Source organism: Xiphophorus hellerii, chromosome 16 (genome assembly GCF_003331165.1).
Source record: "Xiphophorus hellerii strain 12219 chromosome 16, Xiphophorus_hellerii-4.1, whole genome shotgun sequence".
In the NCBI taxonomy this organism is placed as follows: Eukaryota; Metazoa; Chordata; class Actinopteri; order Cyprinodontiformes; family Poeciliidae; genus Xiphophorus; species Xiphophorus hellerii.
In genome coordinates, this window is record NC_045687.1 from 3530933 (window position 1) to 3553842 (window position 22910).

Consider the following 22910-nt stretch of genomic DNA (forward strand, 5'->3'; position numbering starts at 1 on the left):
TGGCATTGCTTAAATATTTTATTTAATTTCAGTCTTCTGGCCGTCCCTTTGGTTGCCTTTCAATGCCTCCCTCCCGGTCTGGTGCATAGCGAAACCATTTCTTTACTGTTTCGCTGTAATTTTGATCAGTTAGGCCTGGTTCGAATTGACGAGCAGCAACTGAAAGACACAAAAGAACATCATTACGATGGAGGGTATCTCACATAAAATTTCTTATTATCCCCTACCCTCACTTTGTTTAGATTCTGATTCACCAACAGTCTCATTTCCTACAATTAAAATTCAAAGCCCTTTTCCAGTAGAGGAAGCTCACCTAATATGCACTCTTGCAGGATTGTGTCCTTGAATGGCTTTTTACTCTGGGAATGCCTATGTTTCTTCCCAGCCCAGTTGAACTGACTTGCCAGGGCATTTCTCATACAAGTTGTCAACATTCTTCTTATCATGTTGGCTGAATTGGTGCCTCCTACTAGAGCCAGTCGAGCAATCTACATCAGAGACAAGTACATGAAGGCATAGCATTACACAGCAGCATTATATCATGTAAATTAAAAACACAGCAGAGACATAACCTTGTTTTGATACTGTATTTATGCTTATGCACTGATATTCCACTCCATAGTGTTCATTCATGGTCATGGATATTAGCGTTATTAACCATCCTGGTCCCAATTTGGGTTAGGTCAAAATTTAAATCATCTATGTGAATAATTGCAAAATGTTTCATAAATAGCACATCTACAAGCTCTGTGACATGTTCAGAACTTGTAGATTACAATTTGTGTTCAAGTAGCTAAAGAGCTAACATTTTGCCCTTAGAAAAAGACTCACACTGACATAATCTACATTGATGCTGATCAGTCTTTCAAATGAATTACCATCTTTTGACGCACTGTCTCTTCAATCAGTAATGACTCCGCTTTACTGAAATCTTCTTCACTTTCAATTGGCAGCTGGAAGGGGAGTACAAGGTTTGCTGGTCCTTGTGTGCTACCTGATGTAATGTTACTCTGAGCCAAATTGTTCTTAATGAATTGGACATCTCTGGATAGATCCTTCACAATCACAAGAGCTTCAGCAAGCATCGATGTCATCTTATGGATAGCGAGGTCTTCAGGAGAACATTAAAAATCTTTAAGTGCAACATCAAAATAACCTGAAAATGACACATTACAAATACATTATGTCCAATAGACTTGCCTCTCAAAAGCTGCCCATTATTGCTGGCCCTTTGTGTGGTTGCATCTGCAAAACACAAATATTCATGCACAGAAGTTTAAAGGTTAGGTGCCAAAATGACACCGACTTTCTTTAGGTGTGAAATGTTTCCTACAGATCTTTTATAGATAAGGACATTTCTGCATCTAATCAGGAGAGAACTCTGATGAGTGGAATACACAAGATCACAATGGCAAAAAGAAAATACTGTCAGGGCTTTGTGTTATGTTTGCCTTTAAAAAATAATGCATAAGTGTCAAAGCATTTAAAGAGTTGGTGTCATTGCTCACACAGATGCGAGCAATGACCACAGTTCAAATATAGACACAACCTCACACATTCAGATCACAAAATGTCTACAAATGTTGGATGACTGTCTTGATACCTTCGAAACCTTGATTAGGCGCTGAATCCAATACATCATTCTGGTCGGAGTTTGCTTTTAAGTGAATAAGAAATGCAAAAACTTAGCTAAAGTGAATTCATTAGTCAACACAGATCACTGTATATGTATGTAGTAAAGTGGGTTACTCTGTGATATATCCAATGGCAGCCTATTTTGTGCACATTGTGAGAGACCAGGGCGATGGTTATACTGCCTTGAGCTGCATCCAGACAACCCTGTAGATATAGTTACATTTCGCAATAGTTTACAAGTGTAAGCACAAGATACATAATCTAAATGTTTGATCAAACTAACTAATTAGCCAGAATCACTAAGATACCCATCACTATTACTGAAAGAGTACAGTATCATACCAATACTTGTACTTTGTCGCTGTGGATTCTGCAACTTGTGGTACTGGACACAGTGGGCTGTAGCAAAACCTGGCATCTCAGCTTGAACACAAAGTAGGAAATACACAAAGCAGTGAGGTTATTACTGTAACCTTCCATATGAGAAAATGTGAGACTTACATTCAGCTGACTGCTCTATATTTAAAGCATTGCTTTGACATCACAGTCTTATGAGACTGCTTGACGACTCACCATTAAGAACTTCATCAGCTAGTGATTGTTGGTAGTTGCTAGCAACAAGATCTACTAAGAAAAATAGGAAATAATTAAGAGCTAAAACTATACACAATTAGTTTTAGCTCTAAGTGCTAAAACTATACACAATTTCAGCAAGAAACACAATTTCAATCAAATTAAAATGTCCTTTTATTGGTACACTGTTATATGTAATTCCTTTTTTGACTGTGTAGAAGTGAGCATAGTGTCAATATAAAGGAAACAATACCTGGACATCCAACATCAGGTGGTTTGGCAAAACGCTTTCTTTTTGCACTGCTACTCTGATGGTCTTCAGAATCAGAATGCATAAACTGCTGATTTGGCCTACAAAACATTATGATAATACACTATATGAATATTACAACTGTAGTTAAGATACTACACTTATTAGTCAAGGCTACCGTCTGAATACATGGACACTCTGGCCACTTTGAGCCATCCTTTTAGCAGTGGTTGTTATTTTCTAGTTGCAACGCCCTAGGGAAAGTTATCACTGTGATAAAGTTAGTAATGTACCTGGATATTCTTTTTTGGCGGATAGCTCCTTCATCATGAGATTCAATTTCAGATGTTGGACACATTGTGGTGTTATATTTTGTCTCTCTTTTTTTCGCCTCATCAAGGGTCTCTGTAAAGAGCAGAGGGTAAATGCCAATTTGCATGTCTGCAGTCCAGTGCAGAACTACCCTAACAGCTCCTTCCCAACTCCCAAAAAACAGAACAATCACACCTGTGTGAAGCGCTACTATCATACATCATCTCATTCTGGCCAATCACTATTTGCCTCCTCACATTTGTCTTCTCTGATTTTACATACACAAAACATCTCAGCTGGACCTCTGAGGTACCAGCGCTTTATTATAATTATATATATTGTTTACTTGGTTTAATGTAGCCTCCTAAACAAACTTTTGCATCTGTAATGTCATGTCCCAATAGATAAACATACTTGAAAAGAAGGAAATATTGAGCTGATTTATCTATAACATGACAGCACGACTGTGTAGAACAGCTGTGCATGTGTTGCACCAGTTACTCACCACACGTAATGAGGACTCGTACATCCGTATAGGTGATCCATTTGTCGTCTGGTTGCATTCCGTCTCGAAGGGCTTTCTTGAGTGTTATGTGTTTTGGGGGCCATAACAGCGTCTGTTCCTCAGCTTTAAACCAGCTCTCTAGAACTACTGCTGTCCCACCATTTGGGAACTGTACAACTGACCACAGTGCCTCTCTACTCATCTTCGAAGGGCTAGGGATGAAATGAGAACTACTCATGATATCTCCTTACAGGTCATCCCCATTTCACTCTTCAAAGCCAAAGTGCACTACAGACATTGTAGTTTTTGGCCAGTCAAACATGTTATTTGCACAGGTAAGAATTAGATAAATGTTATTTTTAGGTAATTTATGCCATGATATACATCTCAGTTACAGATACTGCACTTTGGCAGGGCAGCATGACTATGCTAAATGAAGTAGTGGTATTACAATGGCACCATCCATGTCTGGACAGAGAAGGCATTTGCGCTTGATAGAGGCCAGCCCAACTACCCCTATATTTTCTTTCAAGCCACTGACTTTGTATGTGCCAATGTATGATGATTCACAGGGATACATGTAATATGGCTGTTTGTGTCCGTACATTCTGACGATTATATATGTATCCTCTTCTGATTTAATAATATTCTCTATTAATGCAAATCCATCTCCAACTTCAACACAATTGTCTCCTTTCTTTGTGGACAAAGTAAACCGATGAGTGGAGACCTTCCTGTACTGTTGTGACGAAATAAACTGTGTGGGGACTGGACCATCAATGTGGATGTTAAGCAACTTTGGATAATCTCTAGAACATGTGGGTCCAACATGTGAGGTTTCAGACAACCTTTTAACTACCTGTTGTAGTGTCTGATGTGGCTTGCGTAGAAGATGCTTAATTTGACCAAGACAATTCTCAAAAGGAAATCCTGATATATTATCTAGATTGCCGAACCTCCTGTATTCTTCAGCCAAATGAGTAAGCTGGTGTATATTGTACACAATTTCATCTTTTCCATATAATTCCCCAAAGTGTTCAACAAAAGCAACCATCAACTTTTGTGCAAAGGCTAACATTTCCTCAGATATACTAGGGGACAGCAACATGTACATTCCAACGGAAAACAACATAAAATTGTCATACAGCTCACTGGGGAGTGAATCCTTCAAAACAACAGGACCCCAATATAACATGAAGGATCGGAACTCAGTAGCTTTCCACCGATCTATCTCCGACAGTCCCCTTGGTTTACGGTTAAACTCAGAAGGCGTGTAGAAACGTAGCTTTAGGAGTTTATCTGAAATGCCTGCTGCAGTTTGGGAAGGAAACTTTGTTGCTAAATGTTTCCCCTTTAACCATATATGAAGCATTTTCCTTGTAACTCCGAGACAACAGACATGCATGTAATCTGGTGGAAACATAGAAACCATCTTAACTAAACCAGATAAAGGGCTCTTTCCAATGTGATGTTCCTCATCAACCATGTCAGAGAAACTGGAGTCTGTCCTAAGTTTATGCTTTGTTTCAGGAAATGTCATTTTATTCATCCATACACCCTCCTGAAAGCATTTGTCACAACCTGAATAGCCATTGAATCCTTTGACCTGCTTAATATAAGCTCTTGCCGGCGCATCACAAATAAAGGCAGAAATTTCTACATTAAATTGCTTACCATTATAAATAATGCCATTACACAATACATTCTGAAGATCTTTGACAAACTGAGCCAGGTACTCAAAAACACTCACTGGCTTGCTTAGACCACAAAAAATGCCTACAACAAATGGGGACTTTGTGTAGTCACATGTCAGACATCCAAGTATGGGCCAAAACTGAAGTTTGGAACTTTTAAATAAAGGTAAGCCATCTATATTAAACTGGATATTAATAGTAGTCATAGTTGATGGTACACACAAACATGCCAACCGTGAAAGCACCCCTTTGACTATTCCAAAATGATAATAATCTCCCCCTTGAATTGTAGTGATGGGCACATTTCTGGGTGTTCCAAGCAATGTTCTCCCATCTTTTGGTAGGGTAGGGTGAAACATTGTCAAAATAGACAGCAAAGATGACAGTGCAACCAGAGAGATTGAATAGGATGTTGCCCAATACTTTAAACTTATCCTGAGCAAATCATTATTGTCATCACTGTCAAGCTCATCCTCCACTATACTTTCAAAATGTGCTTCTGACTCACCTGGCAAGTCAGTATTTTCATTCACAGCACTGATAGTTAGTCGTCTGTTTAGTGGCAAGTCTGAAATATCTTGAAAAGGTAGTACATCCAACCTGCACTGACAAGAGGCTGCAACATGATATTTCTTCTGTTTCTTCCTTGGATTAGCATTAACTATTAACTTATACTCGGTGAGGATTTGCTGCTCTGTCTCTTTCAATAATTTGTTAACTCTACGTCTTTTAGCCCGAGAAGAAGCCGACATCTTAAAGAGTGTGGTGGTGCTTTACTCTAATGTAGACAAACTGCACCTGTTTACCTACAATTGTCTTCTTTCTTTAAAGCTGTTATATTTAAATATAGCTGGAAAAATAAAAAAAGGAGATGAAGAGATTCAGAATAAGATGCTGCATTTTAATATGCAAGATGAAACAAGCCGAAACATATTTGTACAATTAGATCCATATCAAGAAAGGCAATTATTATAATGCGAAAGTTACTGTTCATTTTAAAATACCAGCATAAGCAAATGCCTCACTATAGCAGGACCAAGCATCCTGAGACCTCACAAAGTGTACAACCCAACTTTAGTGTTATCAAAATCTGATTTAAAGTTAGTTTTTCAACATAATTATGCCATCACTGCTTATTTCCCTACCAAGCTGCAACTTAAGCGCAACACAATGCAGTTGGTTTATAATAAATAGGTTAAGATCAAGGTAGATTGGCCACACTTACCACAAAAGTGCTGGGGGTTGAATAATTAAATTCAGAAACAGGTTGCACCAATCCTGCTGCAAAGGGGCTATGTGGTTGGGACATACCAGTCATGAAATGGGGGAGGTGGACCACCTAACTCCTTTTAGTGACTTCTATGTGTTTTTGTGTCAACATATCACACATACATAGTCAGTCATAACATTTACAGACAAGTAAGAAGATGTACAGGACAGAATTACAACCCAATGTTACCAACACATACTACTTAAATTATAATGTGAGTAACCCTCACAAAAAATACAAGTAGTTTCACCCGGAGTCAAAGGAGGAGAGGAGGAGAGTAGAAAGGGGGAGGGAGGTTGAGGGGTAGACAAGCCAGGTGAGAGGTGGAGGGAGAGGGGTTGGGGGTTAGAATGTGAGAGTGAAGTGGAGGGGTGTAATAAACACCCCTCCACTTTTAGAACATTTAGATTACTAGTTCTTCCCCAAATCTTGTCCTCAATCAAACTGACCTGCGTGTTTTCAGTTCAGCAAAACCCTGTTAATCAGATGTCAATTAATATCATGTGTGCTGAATTAGGGAAATGCCTAAAACTTGTAGTGCCTGGAGGACCAGTGCTGAAACACACTGGACTCGACGTTGGCGGCATTTCATTTATTTGATGTTAACCACAAAACATCATTGATTTAATGACACAGTTTCAACATTAGTTAATTGGCTAGAATTGAATGGTTGTTTTATAGTTGATCCACCATCAATTGTCGACCTCAAACATACATGAAACCTTTGTGATAATAATTCAACATTGAATTAACATCGTGTGCTATCTGGGTAGTTCTTTCCCAAACCTTGTCCTCAATCAAACTGACCTGCGTGTTTTCAGTTCAGCAAAACCCTGTTAATTAGATGTCAATTAAAATCATGTGTGCTGAATTAGGGAAATGCCTAAAACTTGCAGGGCAGTGTGCCTGGTGCCGGTGCTGAAAAACACTGGATTCAATTTTGGCATTTCTATCAATGGATGTTAATTGGCTAGAATTGAATGGTTGTTTTATAGTTGATCCACCATCAGTTGTCGACCTCAACCAAACATGCAACCTTTGTGATGGTAATTCAACATTGAATTAACATATATTCCAACAAGCCAACAGCGAAGCAGCTGTGTGGTTGGGCTATCCCACTCATGTAAACGGTGGGGGTGGACCGCTCCACTCCTTTTAGTAAGTTGTAGATGTTTTTGTGTCAATATATCACACACACACAGTCAGTGAGAATTGTTATGAACAAGTAAGAAAATGTACAGAAAGGAATCAGCACCCACTATCCTCTACAGTGCTTAATTTAAATGTGATAACCCCCGCTCAGTAATAAAATGCTCTGACCCAGAGCTCTGATGAGGAGGAGAGGAGGGGAAGGGGTGAGGCAAAACAGCTGACATTGATTCAATATTGATCAGATGTTGATCAGACATCGGCATTTCAGTCATTAGATTTCAACCACAAAACAACATTGATTCAATGACACAGTTTCAACACTGGTTACTTGGCTAGAGGTGGATGGTTGTTTGATGGTTGATCCACCGTCATTTGTCGTCTTCAACCAGATATCAACCATTAATCAGACTTCGGCATTTCAGTGATCAGATTTCAACCACAAAACAACGTTGATTCAATGTCACAGTTTCAACGGTTTGATTGGATGGTTGTTTGATGGTTGATCCACCGTCATTTGTCGACTTCAACCAAAAATCAACGATTCTAACTGTTTTTCAACGTTGATTTAACATCATGTGCTATCTGGGTTGCTAGTTCAAGACCTAATCCGTCTGCCTCCAATGTTGTGTCCTAAGTCAATTTTTAAACAATTTCTGTGAATGTTCATTAAATACTGTTTCTGTAGTGTGAGACCTGTACGCTAAGCTAAACTAAGCATCAATAGTTAGCAGGATATAAACAATGGATGGATAATTATTCTGTAAATTGTTTATTGAAAACACCTGAACCATTTTGAAATGTAAACTTAAGTGAAGCTGTTTTACCAGATGACTTCAATATACCCTGTGACCTTTATTAAAGAATATGGCAAAATTGGATTCAAAACAATATATTTACAGTTCTTCACTGAAAACATTGTAAACATCATTAAAGTTAAATTGAAGTTAACATAAAGTACACAAATGTTTCACAATACAGTAAAACTGCAACATAATTTTGATATTTAAGAACCACAAGCACACAGCATTTTACTGTAGCAAGATCAAACCTGGGGAATCTGAAATAGCTTAACACTGTCAGTTACTGTTTTTTTGTTGTTGTTTTTTTACATATTAAACCACAAACAGAAGAACAAGATGATCCCAGGTCAAAACAACCACAACAAAATTAACACAGATTTCATTTTAACAGGAACATTAGTTATAAAAAGGGCAGTCATCAAATGTTCATAAAATTAAAAAAAAGATCACAAATGTACATGAACAACGTAACATGTGGCATTAAAAGCAGCATCTGATTGATAAAGTACAATGGAAACAAAGATTGAAGTATGTAAACATTAAAACACTGGAATATGGTATCATGATATATTTTACAATCTTTTTACAAGTTCCTTAAGAAAAGGAAAACTGAAACATGCACCATACTTACATAGGTACATACATATGGTACAGTAATCAATTAACACTTGTGTGAGACTGAGCGACGCGTGCCTGTCTCTCTTTGAAAGCAGCAAGGTGATCAATAATCGACCTATTGATGAGACCATAGACATGAATACGTAGACGCCTCATGGAGCGGGTCGGCCAGTTGCTGCGATACGTCACAGCGTCCGCCATATTGAATGTGGCCTATGTGCCAGTAAGGTAAATGGACTGAACTTCAGAAAGTGCCGTTCTACAAAGTATTTTAAGTTAATACTTGTCATTGACACATTTTCTCACACACTAATATATTTGGTAATCAAATAAATGACTAAAGACGGGGTTTCTAACTTTTGATGTGATTATTTAATTGTTTTGGGGGATTTCTGAATAAAGAGCACAATGTTTTTATTTGATAGAAATGATTCATTTTTATATTGACATTGATGAACAGACACTTTTACAGTGTTTTATAAAAGAACATATTTACATGATTCCATAATTTATTGTACATTTAACATTTCAAGACAAGAAAAAAGAAATATTTTCTTGTATTTATTTTTTATACATATTATTGATAAATGACTTGATTTATCAAAGTCATTGTCAAACATTAAACTACATATTTTTCTTACTTTTTTCTGGAAAAGAAATATTTATTACAGTATGAAGTTGTCAAATGAAATAATTATTCATACTGTTATTTTCTTTAATTTTGTTCTTTCATTTATCATGTGTGTTTCTTGAAGTTGAGCTGCTGCTCCGAGCTGCACCTTTTGCTCCGTTGAGGAGAAGTGTCAAACCACAAGTCATTCTGCGAGGGCAGCTCGTTTCCCTTCAACAGCCTCATGTCTGTATAGACACCTACCTGCTGATAAAGATGAAATAGTATTCGCACCTGCTCTGATTAAACTGTTGAACTCTCGGGGTGTGAAGCGAGCAAAGCGATTATTGGAAACCACGCGTCTGTTATCTACTCTGTATATAGGTGGAGTTGCGGTTTGAACAATGTCATGATGTTCTAATTTTCCGTTTGACCTTAACCTTGCACCTGATGACCTTGTTCCAAGAAACATTATTTTTGGTTGACTTCCTGGAATTGTTTTTGCGCCACCTGGGCGTCTAAGATGTGTATAAAAATTGACACTCTGTGTGCTGCCTTTCAGAATTTGTTTGACAGCGTCTGGCTTTACAACATTCTCTCCCCTGCAAAGGTGTTTGTTCTTAATAAAGCTGTGTTTTTTGTTCTGTCTTTTAAATCCTGGTAATAGACCATTTTTCAAACAAAGTCAACTCTGCTATTGACAGCAGAGTGAAAATAATTCGAATAGAGTAAATTATTTTTATTTCATTACATAAGCTGTATTAATACACTAATATTTCAGATTGAGATATTTAAAAATACACAAAAAGTGAAAGAACAAAACACATTTATTTATTATACTGGGAACACTGGCCACAGGCAGGGCTTCAGTCTGCTGGCCACACTGGGAGAACTCCAATGACTTCTGAGATGTCCTGGTACACAGGCTAAAGCCCAGGATAAAAGAGGAATTATCCAAAAGTGTAATAGAAAATACATATATATATATTTTCCTTCACATTCAGAAAAAGCCATTTTCAGCATGTTGGGGCTCTGACTCATGGCATCTTTATATCATAGCTAAATACAGGCATTGTGAAGCTGAGCTGTGAAACAGAGACTGAAGAACAGCAGCTCCAGCTCTGATCCTGACTAACCTCTCCTCACAAAATCCCCTGGTTTTTAATACACTTCCTCTGTAACAGCAGTTTCTCATCAGCTCTCTCTCATTAGAAAACAGCATGAAAACGTTAGCTACACTAACAATCTGTGGTTATTTTGGGCCAATTTAGCTACATTGGCCCAATTTGGTTGTTCAGAAGCAAGTTTCTGGCTGCAAAGTCAAGTAATTCCGCTCTTTCATCCTTACCTGTGAAAGGTAATGCCAATGAATCCAGTTTGTATTGTAAAACGGTTGAAACAAGTCCAGATAGGACAGGACTTAGGGAGCTCCGATCGCTCTCCTGCCACATACAAGATGGCGGTGGCGTAACGTAGGACTCAGAGCTTAATGAGGCGCCTACGTATTCATGTGTATGGATGAGACACTCCTGGCCTCGTGCAATACAAAGGACCATCTTTATTCTTGAGCAATCTCTCAGCTTCAGCTGCCGTCATGAGAAGTTAGTAAGGATGTTGAAAATCCAAGAGATTGTTTCTCTGTAGAACTGGATCCAAAGCAGCACTTCTTGAATTCATGTCCTAAGCACTTCTGTCCAAACAAGACTGTTAATGGTCAAACAAAAAGAAGCTTCTTTGGCATTAACCAGAATTGTGGTATAGATCTCCTGCCTGTTTTTTCTTCCTGCTGCTGTTGTGATGAGTACCTGAGGGCAGACAACACAAAAACACCATTATGTCATTTGTTTTAGAATGGCAGTACTGACAAAAACAAATGGAACTTGATCTTACCTTAATGACGCCAGATGGCTTGAGAAGCTCTGGAGGGTGTGTATAATCAAGACTACATCAGTGTCTTTCTATACCTCCCAGCTAGCATATTGTTGGGAGCTGGGATTTTATGAAACAACTGGAGAAAAAACTGGAAGGCATCATCCTCACAAAGCCAGATGTGTCATTTTAGTTTTCTTTAAGTCCATCCAATGAGCAAATTCCCTTTCTGCAAGGATTTCATTAGAAATGCTGGTACGTTTGAGAGATCTGGTGAAAACAATGGCCACTCCTCAGGTAAGAAATCTCTCACTGTTGGTATGTTAGAAGTAGTTTGCAGCATAATCAGCTTAGAAGTTGTTCATAGCAGTGCATGCAACTTGCCACTCTCACTCCACACCATTGGGTGTTCAGTCGTTCAATTCATAATCTGTCTTCTATTTATCTGAGATTGGGTCACTGAGGTTCCGGCACTGCTCTCAAACCCATTCTGCAGTATCCCAAGGGGTTCACAGGTCAAAAGGGACATACAGACCCTCAACCAAATTCTGGTTCTGCCCTGCAGCTTTCTCCCAATAGGACATGTCCGGACAACCCCCAAATGGAGGCAATTCAGATGCACTCCAATCAAAACAGAAGCAGGGCTCTTCTCCAAATTCAATCATGATACATATTCTGGATCTCTGCGACAGACTCGAGTAGTACCAGTGTGTGTATGTCTATCTCTTGCTCCATCCAATCATTACTTGTGAACAAGACATTAACCTGGTTAAACTTCTATCCTTGAGGTACACTCCGCTCCAATGCGGTAGGAGTGCTCGATCTTCTTCCAGTTGAGAACTACTGTATGCCCTCCAACTTAGTTCAGCTTACTGTCTTTCTGACCACTTTACACTTGACACCAAACTGGAGATCAAACTCTTTGACTTCGAGGTGAGCGTCAATATTTCTCAGCACATACAAGATGTGCTTGGATAGCTACAAACCAACTTTTTGACATCTGGTAGCATTTGCTCTTAGCAGCTTGTGCTGAACATCTTTTGTCACTCCTTGAAAACACTCACTGTTTTCAGCTCATCAAAGACCTCATCCAAGGATACCACTAAGTCAACAAAGTCTGCAGGGTTGTTTGAACCAATGAGTCGCACAAAGGTTTTTGCTGATCTCACTCTTGCGATGGCTACCCTTTCATCGCAACTGGGTGGCAACAATCACCGGATGAGACACTATAGACTTCAGCAAACTGTCTATAAAGGTACTGGATGACTTAAGTTCCTTGCCCTTTTCAGATAGGTGTTGCATATTGTTACTTCATCAGGGTGAGCAGCGTAAGGTTCCAGTTAGGTTTTCCACACAGTCTCTCAGTAAGAAACCTTGGTTATATACCTTTAGTGGAAACTGATTTAATGTTCAAATTTGATCTTTGGTCCTGATTCTTTTGATATCTTTTTCTTCACAACTACAGTGATTGAATGGAAACGTTTCAGTGACAGAACTGATTACACTTACTAGATCTGTGTTATGAGTATGCTGAAGGCACAGGATCCATAAAATTCATTATAATGCAATTTCTAAGAAGTTTTCCATGAAAAGTCAGTAGACGTAGTCTGGAGACCAGGACAGCATACCGGGAATTGGTGCCTTCTGCTGAATGGACAATGGAACAGAGGCAGATAAAACTTCTTAGAAAGGTCAAAGCCATGTACTGAAATGTACATGATTCTGGTAGAGCATCTTGAATTCACCATGTGAACAAGCCAACACTGCTAAAAATGCAGGATGGTTGAATATACTAAATACTTAATCATCTCACAGAAAATAAGCTTATCACACAACTCCTGTGTGAATGTGGAAACACAACAAACTACATGACAAGGAAAAGGAACACTTATAACACTGGCATTCTCATGACAAATAGTCGACCCATCTGCTCCATCACAAAACATTTCGAAACAATGTCCTGACATGTCACTGCGCACAGTTCATCTGAACTCCTCACTCTTACGAGGAACTCTGCAATGTTTCTGTTGATCTGCTCATTCTGGATTGTTGGTTGGGAGTTTGAGGGAAGCAGTTTTCTGCAGAAAGCAACCAGTTCTCTGCAGGAGCAGTCGGACGATCTCTCACAGCTGCAATGCCCCTCGACGACCACCACGGACTCTACAAGAACAAAGCCGCTGGTCGTTTCTATGACTGAGTTGTTCCTTTTGCAAGAGACGCTGTAGTCCAAAGTGGTGACCAGCATGTCTCTGTAGACAAAATGTGCGTATTCAGTAACGGGCCGTGTATCTTTGCTCTGCAATGCAGCAAGTTCTCTCACAGTTAGAGATCTCTGAGATCCGCATCCCAAAGTAAACACATCTTCACTGATGCAGTTGGATGATTTGGTAAGGATACCACAGCTTGTCATGGAGGAAAACAGGTCTGTGATTTCTGTACCAGTATCTTTCAGCACATTGCTTCCTTTCAAGATAATCTCATCATAGGAAACTATCTGCTTGAAGATGTTGGATGGCGCAGACTGAGCCCTGGAGTACATCTGCAGGAGTCGGCTGTGGACACCCTGAAAGACGAAGGTGGAGTTGGCCCACAGTAATCCCCAGTTACGGGCACAGTCAGTGAGATGCATCAGCAAGTGGCAGTTAAATGAGCAATGCTCAAGTCCGTACAGAGACGGTACCTGGGAGACAAACTGAACCAGGCACAGCTCTGCACAGCTGATCTCCTCCTGGGAGGCAAACGGGGAGAGGAGGATGTGAAGTGATGAAATGAGAAGCATCCAGTGTTTGTAGTACAGGTTTGGTAAAACCTTCCTCAGTATTACAGGAGAGTAGAGAAGAGCAAACGCTCGCCACTCGGATGCCTCCCAATGCATCCTCTCACTGAGACGCCGAGGTCTTTGTCTGATCTCATCTGGAGGTTGGACGGCAGACAAAGCTTTGTCCAGGTTCTTCAAACTCTGAGGTGAAAGGTGGAAGCGCTTTCTGCCATAAAGAGGATCCAACCAAAGATTGACAAACTCAGGAACAACCCCAAGACAAACACAGTGCATGTAATCTGGGATAAAACCTTTGACGACATCAAACGAAGGCAGCAGAAGCAGCGGACTGTGACCTTTGACACCCATTTGACCTTGTGGATACCCATTCTCAATCACTACGATGGCCAGTTGCTCCGTCTCAGCCATGTGCCGCAGGTCACATCCGTCAACCTGAACCGGATAGACTCTGGTGTAACCCCGACCCTTCTGAACCAGCTCTCCTTTGTGGTAGCAGAACCCGCAGCCAAACTCCGAACTGAACGGCTGAAAGTTCTGCACCGCTGACCTCACCACTGAATCGCAGACGCAGATTTTCGCCATCACTCTGGTGTTAAGCTCTAATCCGCTCTCGTCTTCCCAAGTGAAGCCCTCGTGAGAGAGTTTATGAAGCTCGTTAATGAACGGCGTAAAGAAACACTGAAGCAGGGGCTTTCCTTTGCCAAACCACAACGTGTGCAGCAGAACATTTTTACACCGCTCCACATACGGAAGTTCGTTGATCGTGCACAGGATGGGCCAGACTGAAAACTTGGATGAGTTGAGAAGAGGAGAGCTGTCACATGTGAAGGTAAGTGTAATACTGCCCTCCTGCTCTTCGTGCTTATATTCACCACCGGTGTTGACGTCAGAAACGTAATCGTCCTTTGTAAAATGCTTGCCCAGCTTTGAGTGAAGGCGTTTGAGGACCTTCCTCAGTTGGTTTTCTAGAGGCAACACCAGGAAGTAGTTTGCCTTTTCAAGCAGACTTCTTTTGCTCAAGCGCTGCTGACACACTCCGCACTCGGTCCCAGGCTCTACACCGAGGTAGTTTTCACACCTGGGACAGTACAAGTGGATCTCTGTCTTCTTGTCAATGTCAGTCAAATGTTTCTTTATGAACTGCAGAGAGCTGGGAATGCATCCAGGCACCATGAGGTTGAGGAGGGCCAGGAGGTCTTTGGTGGCTGCTTTTGACAAGTCGTGCTTCAGGATGAAGGCCAGGAGGAGGAGGAGGAGCGCTCTCACACTGACCGAAGAACCGGCATAAATCTTCTTCTCATCGTCAAAGTTTGGGTCAAAAATCTGTTCCTGAAATGTTATGGAGAGAAAATTAGAAGGTAAACGATATCAAATAAAAATGGATACAGGAGGAACAAACCATGGGATCGTCTTCTGGTGTGTCGTCACATGAAGCTGAATTTTTACGCTGAAAAACAGAAAATACAGAGACATAAACAGGCAGTAGTTCTAATCGGCACGAGAAATCATTAAATAAAGACCTAATAAAACACTGACAAGATCCTATAATTATTTAAATCTTATGTCAAAAAAGCAACAGTTTCTACATTAAAGACAATTTTTGTCAATCTGGGAATAATTACTAAACCTTTTCCAAACAATCCACTGTTTGACAGGAAGGATATTTGTATCTTGAAAACAAGTAAGGAGATTCTATAACAACTTTTCCAACGTTTCCTCAACATCTGTGTTGGGCCTTTTAGTTGATATCGGGTACATGTGTTTCCATGTCTGCCATTTGGAAAGCCAAACCAACAAGTTGTAATTCACCATAGCAACGAATGACCCCTTGTCACCAAAAGTGTAACATGAAACACTCCAGTTTGGTCAGTATTCAGGCAGATGTCACTACAATTTCTCTTTCTCTGAGTAACCAAAATATTTTATGATTGTGTAGGTCTCATATTTCTCCACATAATCAGTCAATTGTAGACTTAAAAGGATTTAACTGCTGTATAATAATGTAGCTTATATGGTTGGAAAAGGGTTAAATACTTTCCTTCATTTAGCTCAGACATAAAGAAAAGAAACAAAGCTTCCAGATAATTATCAATAAAATAAAGCATTTTCTTACCTGATTAAACTAGCAGTCACTTGGCTGTCTGTTCTCTCCCTGCACAAGCTACGTGTCCTTGCTGTGACCTCACCTTTTGTTGTTCATTTCCTCAAATACAAAATTCTACTTGTTTTTTTTATTCTTGGGCAAAAAGTGAATCAAACGAACGAAAAATGACGAGACTCATCCTCCCTACCTGTGATTCCTTCCACATAGCTCACAAACGTTTCCTGCATTGATGATCTTTGTAACAAACATACTCACTCCATCATTCAGGTGATGATCTGGGTTTGTTGCAGCCACAGGATAAAAGAACAATCTGAGTCAAATCTGAGACAATCTGTTTGACAGATGACGTCCAATCTGGGTTATCAACAGAACAATGGTCTCAAAATCTACAGCAGGATGAATTAAGTGGTCCAGTCAAAGTCCAGACCTCAATCTGACTATCAGAATACAGATAAAATTGGACAGAAAACACCTACCTCATCTAATTGTTACTAAAAGTCACTCAACAACAACCTCATGTAGAATCTGTGGTCTGTTTTTGTTTTGAAGATAATTTTTGTTCCCTGATATGAACAGATACACAGTGAACTGTAAAAGCACAAATTTCTAAAGTATTTTTGGTCTAGTTTTTGGTGCCAATATCTAATTACACTTGAAATAATACAAAACTAACTTACACGTGGCTTTTTAGCAAGATATAGAAGCTTTTTTATGTCAATAATTCCTTTAGATTGATAAAGAAATACTAGATTATTATTATTAGAATACATTGGCAGATTATTAAACTTATCACAAACCATTTCTCCCATACGTTTAATAATCTGCCAATGGAACTAGAACTTTTTCATTCATTTTAAGGAATTATTTACTTAGCTCCAGTATGTTGCTGAGACGTTATTTGTATGTCAGTTTTGTCTTACTTTGAATGTAGTAAGACTTTTACACTAACTAAACTAGACCAGAAATTGGTAATATTTTGTGTTTTTCTTTTTTTACTTTCTTTCCCCCCCCATATCCGTACCTTTTCATGTTGTGGATGTTCTTCTGTCCCTTCTCTCGCTCTTCCAAAAAGATAACTGGCCTAAATGTCAGAAAGAAGAAACCTTACGATGAGCTCAATGCGATCATCTCTGTAAATCTGTAATAAATAAAAACTTCATACCAGCGGATCCTCTTCGTCTGTATCCGACGGTTCTGCGTCGCCGCCTTCTTCAGCAGTGCTCTCATCCTTCTGGGACTTAAAACAAACAAAATGTTGGATTTTTAAAATATATTTTCTTTTAGAAAATTTAAAAAATAAACTTTTTAAAATGTGAAACAGCCAGAGACTCAACATTAAATCCAAATTTAGAGATTTGGAGTCAGAAGAGTTAGAATCTCGATTCTGAATTGAATCTGTACGATGTTGTAATTATCATTATCATTATTATAATATTATATTATATTATAATTATATATTAATAATTGTTACCTCATCTGGATCTTCTGTGTCACAAGCTTGTCCAGGATGATCAACCTGAGAGACAGCAGAACGTTGTGATTTAACATAATGAGAATAAACTTCCAGAAAACTGCAAAACTGCTGAAACACTGATTTCCTTTAAATCAAGGCTAAAACTCCCAAAGTTTAGAGTTTACTCTGAACCATAATAAATTGAATATTGAACAACATATTTGATGTGCATTAATGATTTTGATGTTGAAAATCAACAAAATCTAAATTGGTGACTGCACATTGTTTTACAACTTTTTATTTTTGTATTTTAAGATGTAAAGCACTTTGAACTGCCTCGTTACATAAATGTGCTAGTAAATTAAACTTGATTGGCGAAAGTAGCTTTAAAAGACTGATTCCACTTACTTTTCCAAAATGAACTGACTTGTTTATTTGCATTTTTTAAATGTATTTCTAATATTATATGTTAAGCTTGAATGGAAAATCTGCAGAATGTGCCATTTTTTATCTGATTATTCATCAGAATTATTGTTAGAAATTGTTAGAATAATTGTTGCATAATTACAAATCAAACAAAAGCTAAAAGTTGCCAAGCATTTGTATTCAGACCCCCTGAGTCAGCGTTTTCTAGAACCACCTTTTGTCTTCAACTTTGCACATATAAGTTATAAAAGTTTTTGCCTTTTCTTCTTTGCAAAACAATTTGTAAAAAGCGAATTTCAATTTTTACCAGACAATTTATGTCTGACCTTTGACTAGGACATTTTAAACAAGAATGATTAGATCTCAACCCTTCTATTGTAGCTCTTAGCTGTGTTTAACTTTGTTTTCCTGCTACTTTCGTCAAGTCAAACTGGTTTTTTTAAACTCAATCTTTCTTTACTTAGTTCTGATCAGCTTTTCTGTCCTAACTAAAACATCAAACTGGCAGCAATCATGTTTTATCGTGAGCACCGTCTTTTTAGGGAGATTTGAGAAGATCAGATCACATTCTTCTCTGTGTTAGCTGTCAGTCCTATGCAGTGATTTTCTTTTTCTCATCCACTGATGTGAGCAGCTGTTCTTTCTCCGACCTCCAGAGTTACCTCAGGCCTTTTGGTTGCTCCTCTCCTCCTGGTTAATCTCCAGTCGGTTCGTCTTCTCAGAGATCTGTGAGACGTTCAACTCCTCCACATCTTTCTCCCTAACCTCTCCAAAGTGTTTCTTCTCTAAAAAACACAGCTGCATTTCACTGAGATTAAACTGCACACAGGTGTGACTCCTACTGCAGCAAAAAGGGGCTGAATACAAATGCACGCCACACTTTTCAGATTTTTATTTTGTAAAAACCAAGTCTCATTTTTTCGTTACGTCACAATGATGCACCAGTTTGTGTCCCAATGAAAACACACTGAAGCTCATGGTTCCAAACACAAAAAGAAATGCGGGAAAACAACGGGTTTGAATGTTTTGTGACTATTTACATAAATGTATTTTACCCTCTCATGGTCCTCTGCTTCCCCTGTTGATCTGGCAAACAGGAAACTGGACTAAAAGTCAGAGAGAAGAAATCCTATAAGAACCGAGAAGCAATGGGTGGTACGTCTGTAACAAATCCATTTTGATTTAGTTTTCACACCATGGGCTCTTCTTCGTCTGAGTCGGACCGTCCCGTGTTGTCGCCCTCTTCACAGCTGCTGTTCAAGTCTCTCTGGAGTTTAAAAGGAAAACAGAGTAACTAATCTTCCTTTTTAAACTTTAATAAGTTGCTTATAAACATATTTTACCATTTCTTTATCTCTGCTGTGGAGAGTTGGTCTGGATGACACCAGCTCTTCCTTTGAAGGTTTGGATTCAGTGGAGTTGGAGTCGGTGTTTCCAGCTGCAAGCAGCACCTTGCTGAGGAGATCCGGCTGCATTTCAACATGACAACAAAATCAATTACTCTCAACTCTCCAGCAAATCAAATGTTTGCATGCGTATGTTTTGACTTCACCTTATCAAGGTCGCCACCTTTTTCACTAGCAGGACCAGCAGGATCAGCCTGAGGAACAATAAGACCAAATCAAAAGTTATTTCTGGTGTATTTTCCACTGGAAGGCTTATTTAATTGTAGGTTTATGATCTCACATTTTTAAAAAATGAGAAAATTGTAAATTAAATCAGAACACATTTCTTTAGTGGAGAAAATAATCCCAAATATTAACAAAATGATGAAGAGAATATTTATTGGTGTGCTAACATAATCCACTTATTATGGAAGAAAATTAGGGCCACTGAAAAAATTTATTCTTTCACAAAAAATTTCAGATTTTTTGCGTTAAAGTCAGAATTCTGACATTTGAGGGGGAAAAAAGAAATGAATTTATTTCTCTCAAATTCTAAAAACAAAAATGGTCAAAATTTGGACTGTTTTTCTGAGAGGAAAAAGTCTCACAAAAAGTCAAAATTTTGAAAGAAAGACGTCAGAATTCAGATTTAAATCTTTTTTTGATTTTTTTTGTTTAATTTGTTTGTTTTTTTTCTAAGTTCAGTTTGAAACAAAAGAGAGAATGTGAAAATGCCTTTCTAGTTAAGCAAAGCAGAAGATTTGTGATCCTGTGGGCCTTCAACTTGTTAAGAGTTTGAAATATGGAGATTTTAAAATAAAAATATGGTTGCTTCAGTCAAAAATACTAGAATTCAATCACTGGGTCTTTCACTGGATTTAATTGTGTGATTAAATCAACGGAGAAATGGTTCAACACACAAAATAAACCAACCATTAATTCATTTCTGAACATATTAACTATTGATGGTGCTGTATAAATTATTTTGAGCTAAGCTATCTGCCTGCTGCTTAAAAAACAATAAACGTTAACCTGGAGGGCAAGAAACCATAACAAGAAGTCAAAATCTTTTATAACGGAGCAGAATATTTAGTAAGTCTCTGTTATTCCCCTTTGTTTTGCAGTCAGAGTGAATAAAAATATCCAGTTTTCTGTGTGACTCCTTCTGCTCACCTCATCCAGTATTTCCCACTTTGTCCTCTCTTCATACTTTCTTTTCCGCGACAGCGTGGCTACAGTATTGAACCGTTTCCATTTGATCACAATGTTTCTAACTGTGGAATGAGGGATCTGTAAAGTCTTTGAAATTAATTTGTAGCCCTTCCCGGCGTTGTGCAGCGCAACTATTTCGGACCTGACACGGACCGGAATCTCGTTCCCGCGAGGCATTTCCCTTATATTTAGTAAAAACTCAGCTATTATTTAAGTTAACCATTTTTATTTTACTGTTTTTGTTAGCAAAAGGAAGCGCTGTGGGGCCGTTGTTTGTTTGTTTTTTAACTTCCGGCCTAGAACGGAAGTGCGAATTTACACCGTTTTTTTTATGCCGGGTTTTAAAATTTATTTATACGCATAAAACCTTTCAGATCAACCCTATTTTTTATAATTAAACGAGAAGTAAAAATAAACATGTATATGTAAAAAAAATAAAAAATAGAGAAACCCGCGTGGTGCGTTCAAGTTCCCTCTGATCGCGGAACTCCGAGCAGGAATGACGTCACACCCGAGTCGAACGCTTTCCACAAACAAGCAGAAAAAATTGTTAATGTACCGTTATAAGGCAAACCAAGATAAGCATCACAATTCCCACTTTTTCTCAAAAGTTTCACTTTAAGAGGAAAATTGACTTTTTTGTATTTAAATATTTTTTTGTACATGGCCGTTTTCTGCAATTGAAGACATTATTCTAAGATTAAAGTCTGATATATATTTTTTCCTTCCTAGTGGCCATAATCCTCTTCCGAAATTTATTCTTACGGTTTTTATGAATAGCAGTCATATTCAACCTGAACGTTTAAGAGGGCTTTCAGGCAAAATTTTAAATCTTGTAACCAAATTCTGGTTAAACATTAAATATGACAGCAATTTGAAATGCTAGAAATATAAAAGCAGGATTATTATTAGAAGACTCCAGATGGTTTATTTGCAGATTTCACTAAACAACAGAAAGACGGATAGATGGATAGTATTTAAAATAGATTTTTTCTAAATGTTAGTAAATGCTATTAAAAGAAGAAGTGAATGAATGGTTGCTAGGAATACGTAGCCTGATGACAGATGAATGGATGATGAATGATCGCTCTTATATACTGTCCTTCCTGCAAAATATCTCAAAATTAATCCATTTCATAGCGAAGAAATATGAAAAATAAAACCTTTAGTCTATGTTGAGCAAAATCACAAGCTAATTTTTGGCCTAAGGGGCGTAAAATGTGTGGGAAAGCCCTGAGTAGAGATGAAAACCAGCTGTGAGCCTCTTTCACCGCAGTGATTTCCTTTGTTTGGACGATCAGAGCAGCTAAAAAAAGCTCCACTTTCCCCTTAAATCCTCACCTCATCCAGCTTTTCTTTCCGTTTCCTTCTAGGATTCCCCTTCGAGGGTCTCCCACTCCGCGGCAGCGTGGCTACGGTGTTAAACCGTTTCCACTTGACGATAATGCTCCTCACCGTGGAAGGAGGAATCTCTAAAGTCTTTGAAATGAACTTATAGCCTTTCCCAGCTTTGTGCAGATCGACCGCTGTCGACCTGATGCCTTCGGGGATTTCGCTTCCACGGGGCATTTTTCCAGATAACTGGTGAAATCCACGATTATTTTTATCTGCAACTTCCCCCTTTTTTTATTTACTTCTGCTAGCAACAAGGAAGCGCTCCGTTGGCTATGATGCTTCCACTTCCTGTCTGCCCCGGAAGTAAGATTTTGCTTTTTTTCCTAACATGTTTTTAAAAAGAAATTATTCGCTAAATATCAGTTTTTAATATTGTAAAATGAAACGTAATAGCTGGAATATTAAATATGAATACATTTGAGGAATATGCATGGAAAAGTATCTCAAATTAATGCTGAATTTCAACGTGGAAACGTTAGCGGTTGTTTTGTTGTTTGTTTTTGTTTGCTTAAACTTGATTTGTAACCGCAAATGACAAAAAGAAGACAAAGGATGCAGAAGGTTGTGATAAATAAAAATAAAAAATAAACCATTTTAAATTTAATTTTGATTCAAATCAAGTATAATTTAAGGATTAGCAGAGACACAAATGTAAAGTTGTTTTAATTAGAAGGCTAATACTACAAAATGAAATGCTACTTTTTGGATTTTTTTGTTTTTGTTTTTAAGGTTAAATACAAAATACAGTAATTTTATGAAATACTTAAATAGATTTCTTTCTGTAATTTAATTTATGAAAACAGAATTTTTGGTTCTATTAAATAAACATCCAAGCTGCACAGTGACACAATGTTAGCATTAGCAATTT

General features: G+C 38.3%; 2 protein-coding genes across 11 annotated transcripts; both read right to left on the reverse strand.

Moving 5' to 3' along the window:
• Nucleotides 1-7194, reverse strand: LOC116735213 (uncharacterized). Of its 8 annotated transcripts, none has more exons than XM_032586925.1 (10): nt 2752-7194; nt 2462-2559; nt 2209-2259; nt 1978-2058; nt 1750-1839; nt 1604-1657; nt 1201-1245; nt 879-1111; nt 314-488; nt 1-159 (listed from the first exon to the last, which is right to left on the reverse strand). In XM_032586925.1, exons 1-10 carry the CDS (start codon nt 2985-2987, stop codon nt 29-31), a joined length of 1194 nt encoding a protein of 397 aa, XP_032442816.1. In that variant the 5' UTR covers nt 2988-7194; the 3' UTR covers nt 1-28. The 8 variants fall into 8 exon arrangements, 5 of the variants coding, with proteins under 5 accessions (XP_032442816.1, XP_032442815.1, XP_032442819.1 ...); XM_032586924.1 differs by having other exon boundaries at nt 2209-2262; XM_032586928.1 differs by lacking the exons at nt 1750-1839; nt 1978-2058.
• A 950-nt stretch (nt 7195-8144) lies between these two features.
• LOC116735211 (uncharacterized) lies at nt 8145-22328 on the reverse strand. Of its 3 annotated transcripts, XM_032586922.1 has the most exons (12): nt 21989-22328; nt 19603-19650; nt 19394-19519; nt 19246-19317; nt 19106-19156; nt 17643-17687; nt 17334-17408; nt 17193-17252; nt 15467-15514; nt 11310-15396; nt 10768-11224; nt 8145-10345 (listed from the first exon to the last, which is right to left on the reverse strand). In XM_032586922.1, the coding sequence occupies exons 1-10, from the start codon at nt 22214-22216 to the stop codon at nt 13177-13179; spliced, it is 2973 nt and encodes a 990-aa protein (XP_032442813.1). In that variant the 5' UTR covers nt 22217-22328; the 3' UTR covers nt 8145-10345; nt 10768-11224; nt 11310-13176. The 3 variants fall into 3 exon arrangements, with proteins under 3 accessions (XP_032442813.1, XP_032442812.1, XP_032442814.1); XM_032586921.1 differs by having other exon boundaries at nt 8145-11224; XM_032586923.1 differs by lacking the exon at nt 21989-22328 and adding an exon at nt 20609-20938 and having other exon boundaries at nt 8145-11224.
• Nucleotides 22329-22910: the final 582 nt, after the last annotated feature.

Excerpts from the sequence above, each read along its gene's own strand:
- LOC116735211 (XM_032586922.1), bottom strand. The coding sequence starts at position 22,216 with ATGCCCCGTGGAAGCGAAATCCCCGAAGGCATCAGGTCGACAGCGGTC. Across the intron at positions 19,520-19,602 it reads AAGGTGGCGACCTTGATAAG|CCGGATCTCCTCAGCAAGGT; the intron begins GTGAAGTCAAAA and ends GTTGAAATGCAG. Across the intron at positions 15,515-17,192 it reads AACATCCACAACATGAAAAG|CGTAAAAATTCAGCTTCATG; the intron begins GTACGGATATGG and ends TCTGTTTTTCAG.
- LOC116735213 (XM_032586924.1), bottom strand. The coding sequence starts at position 2,987 with ATGATAGTAGCGCTTCACACAGGTGTGATTGTTCTGTTTTTTGGGAGT. Across the intron at positions 1,840-1,977 it reads GCGACAAAGTACAAGTATTG|GGTTGTCTGGATGCAGCTCA; the intron begins GTATGATACTGT and ends CTATATCTACAG. Across the intron at positions 1,246-1,603 it reads GCCTAATCAAGGTTTCGAAG|ATGCAACCACACAAAGGGCC; the intron begins GTATCAAGACAG and ends TGTGTTTTGCAG.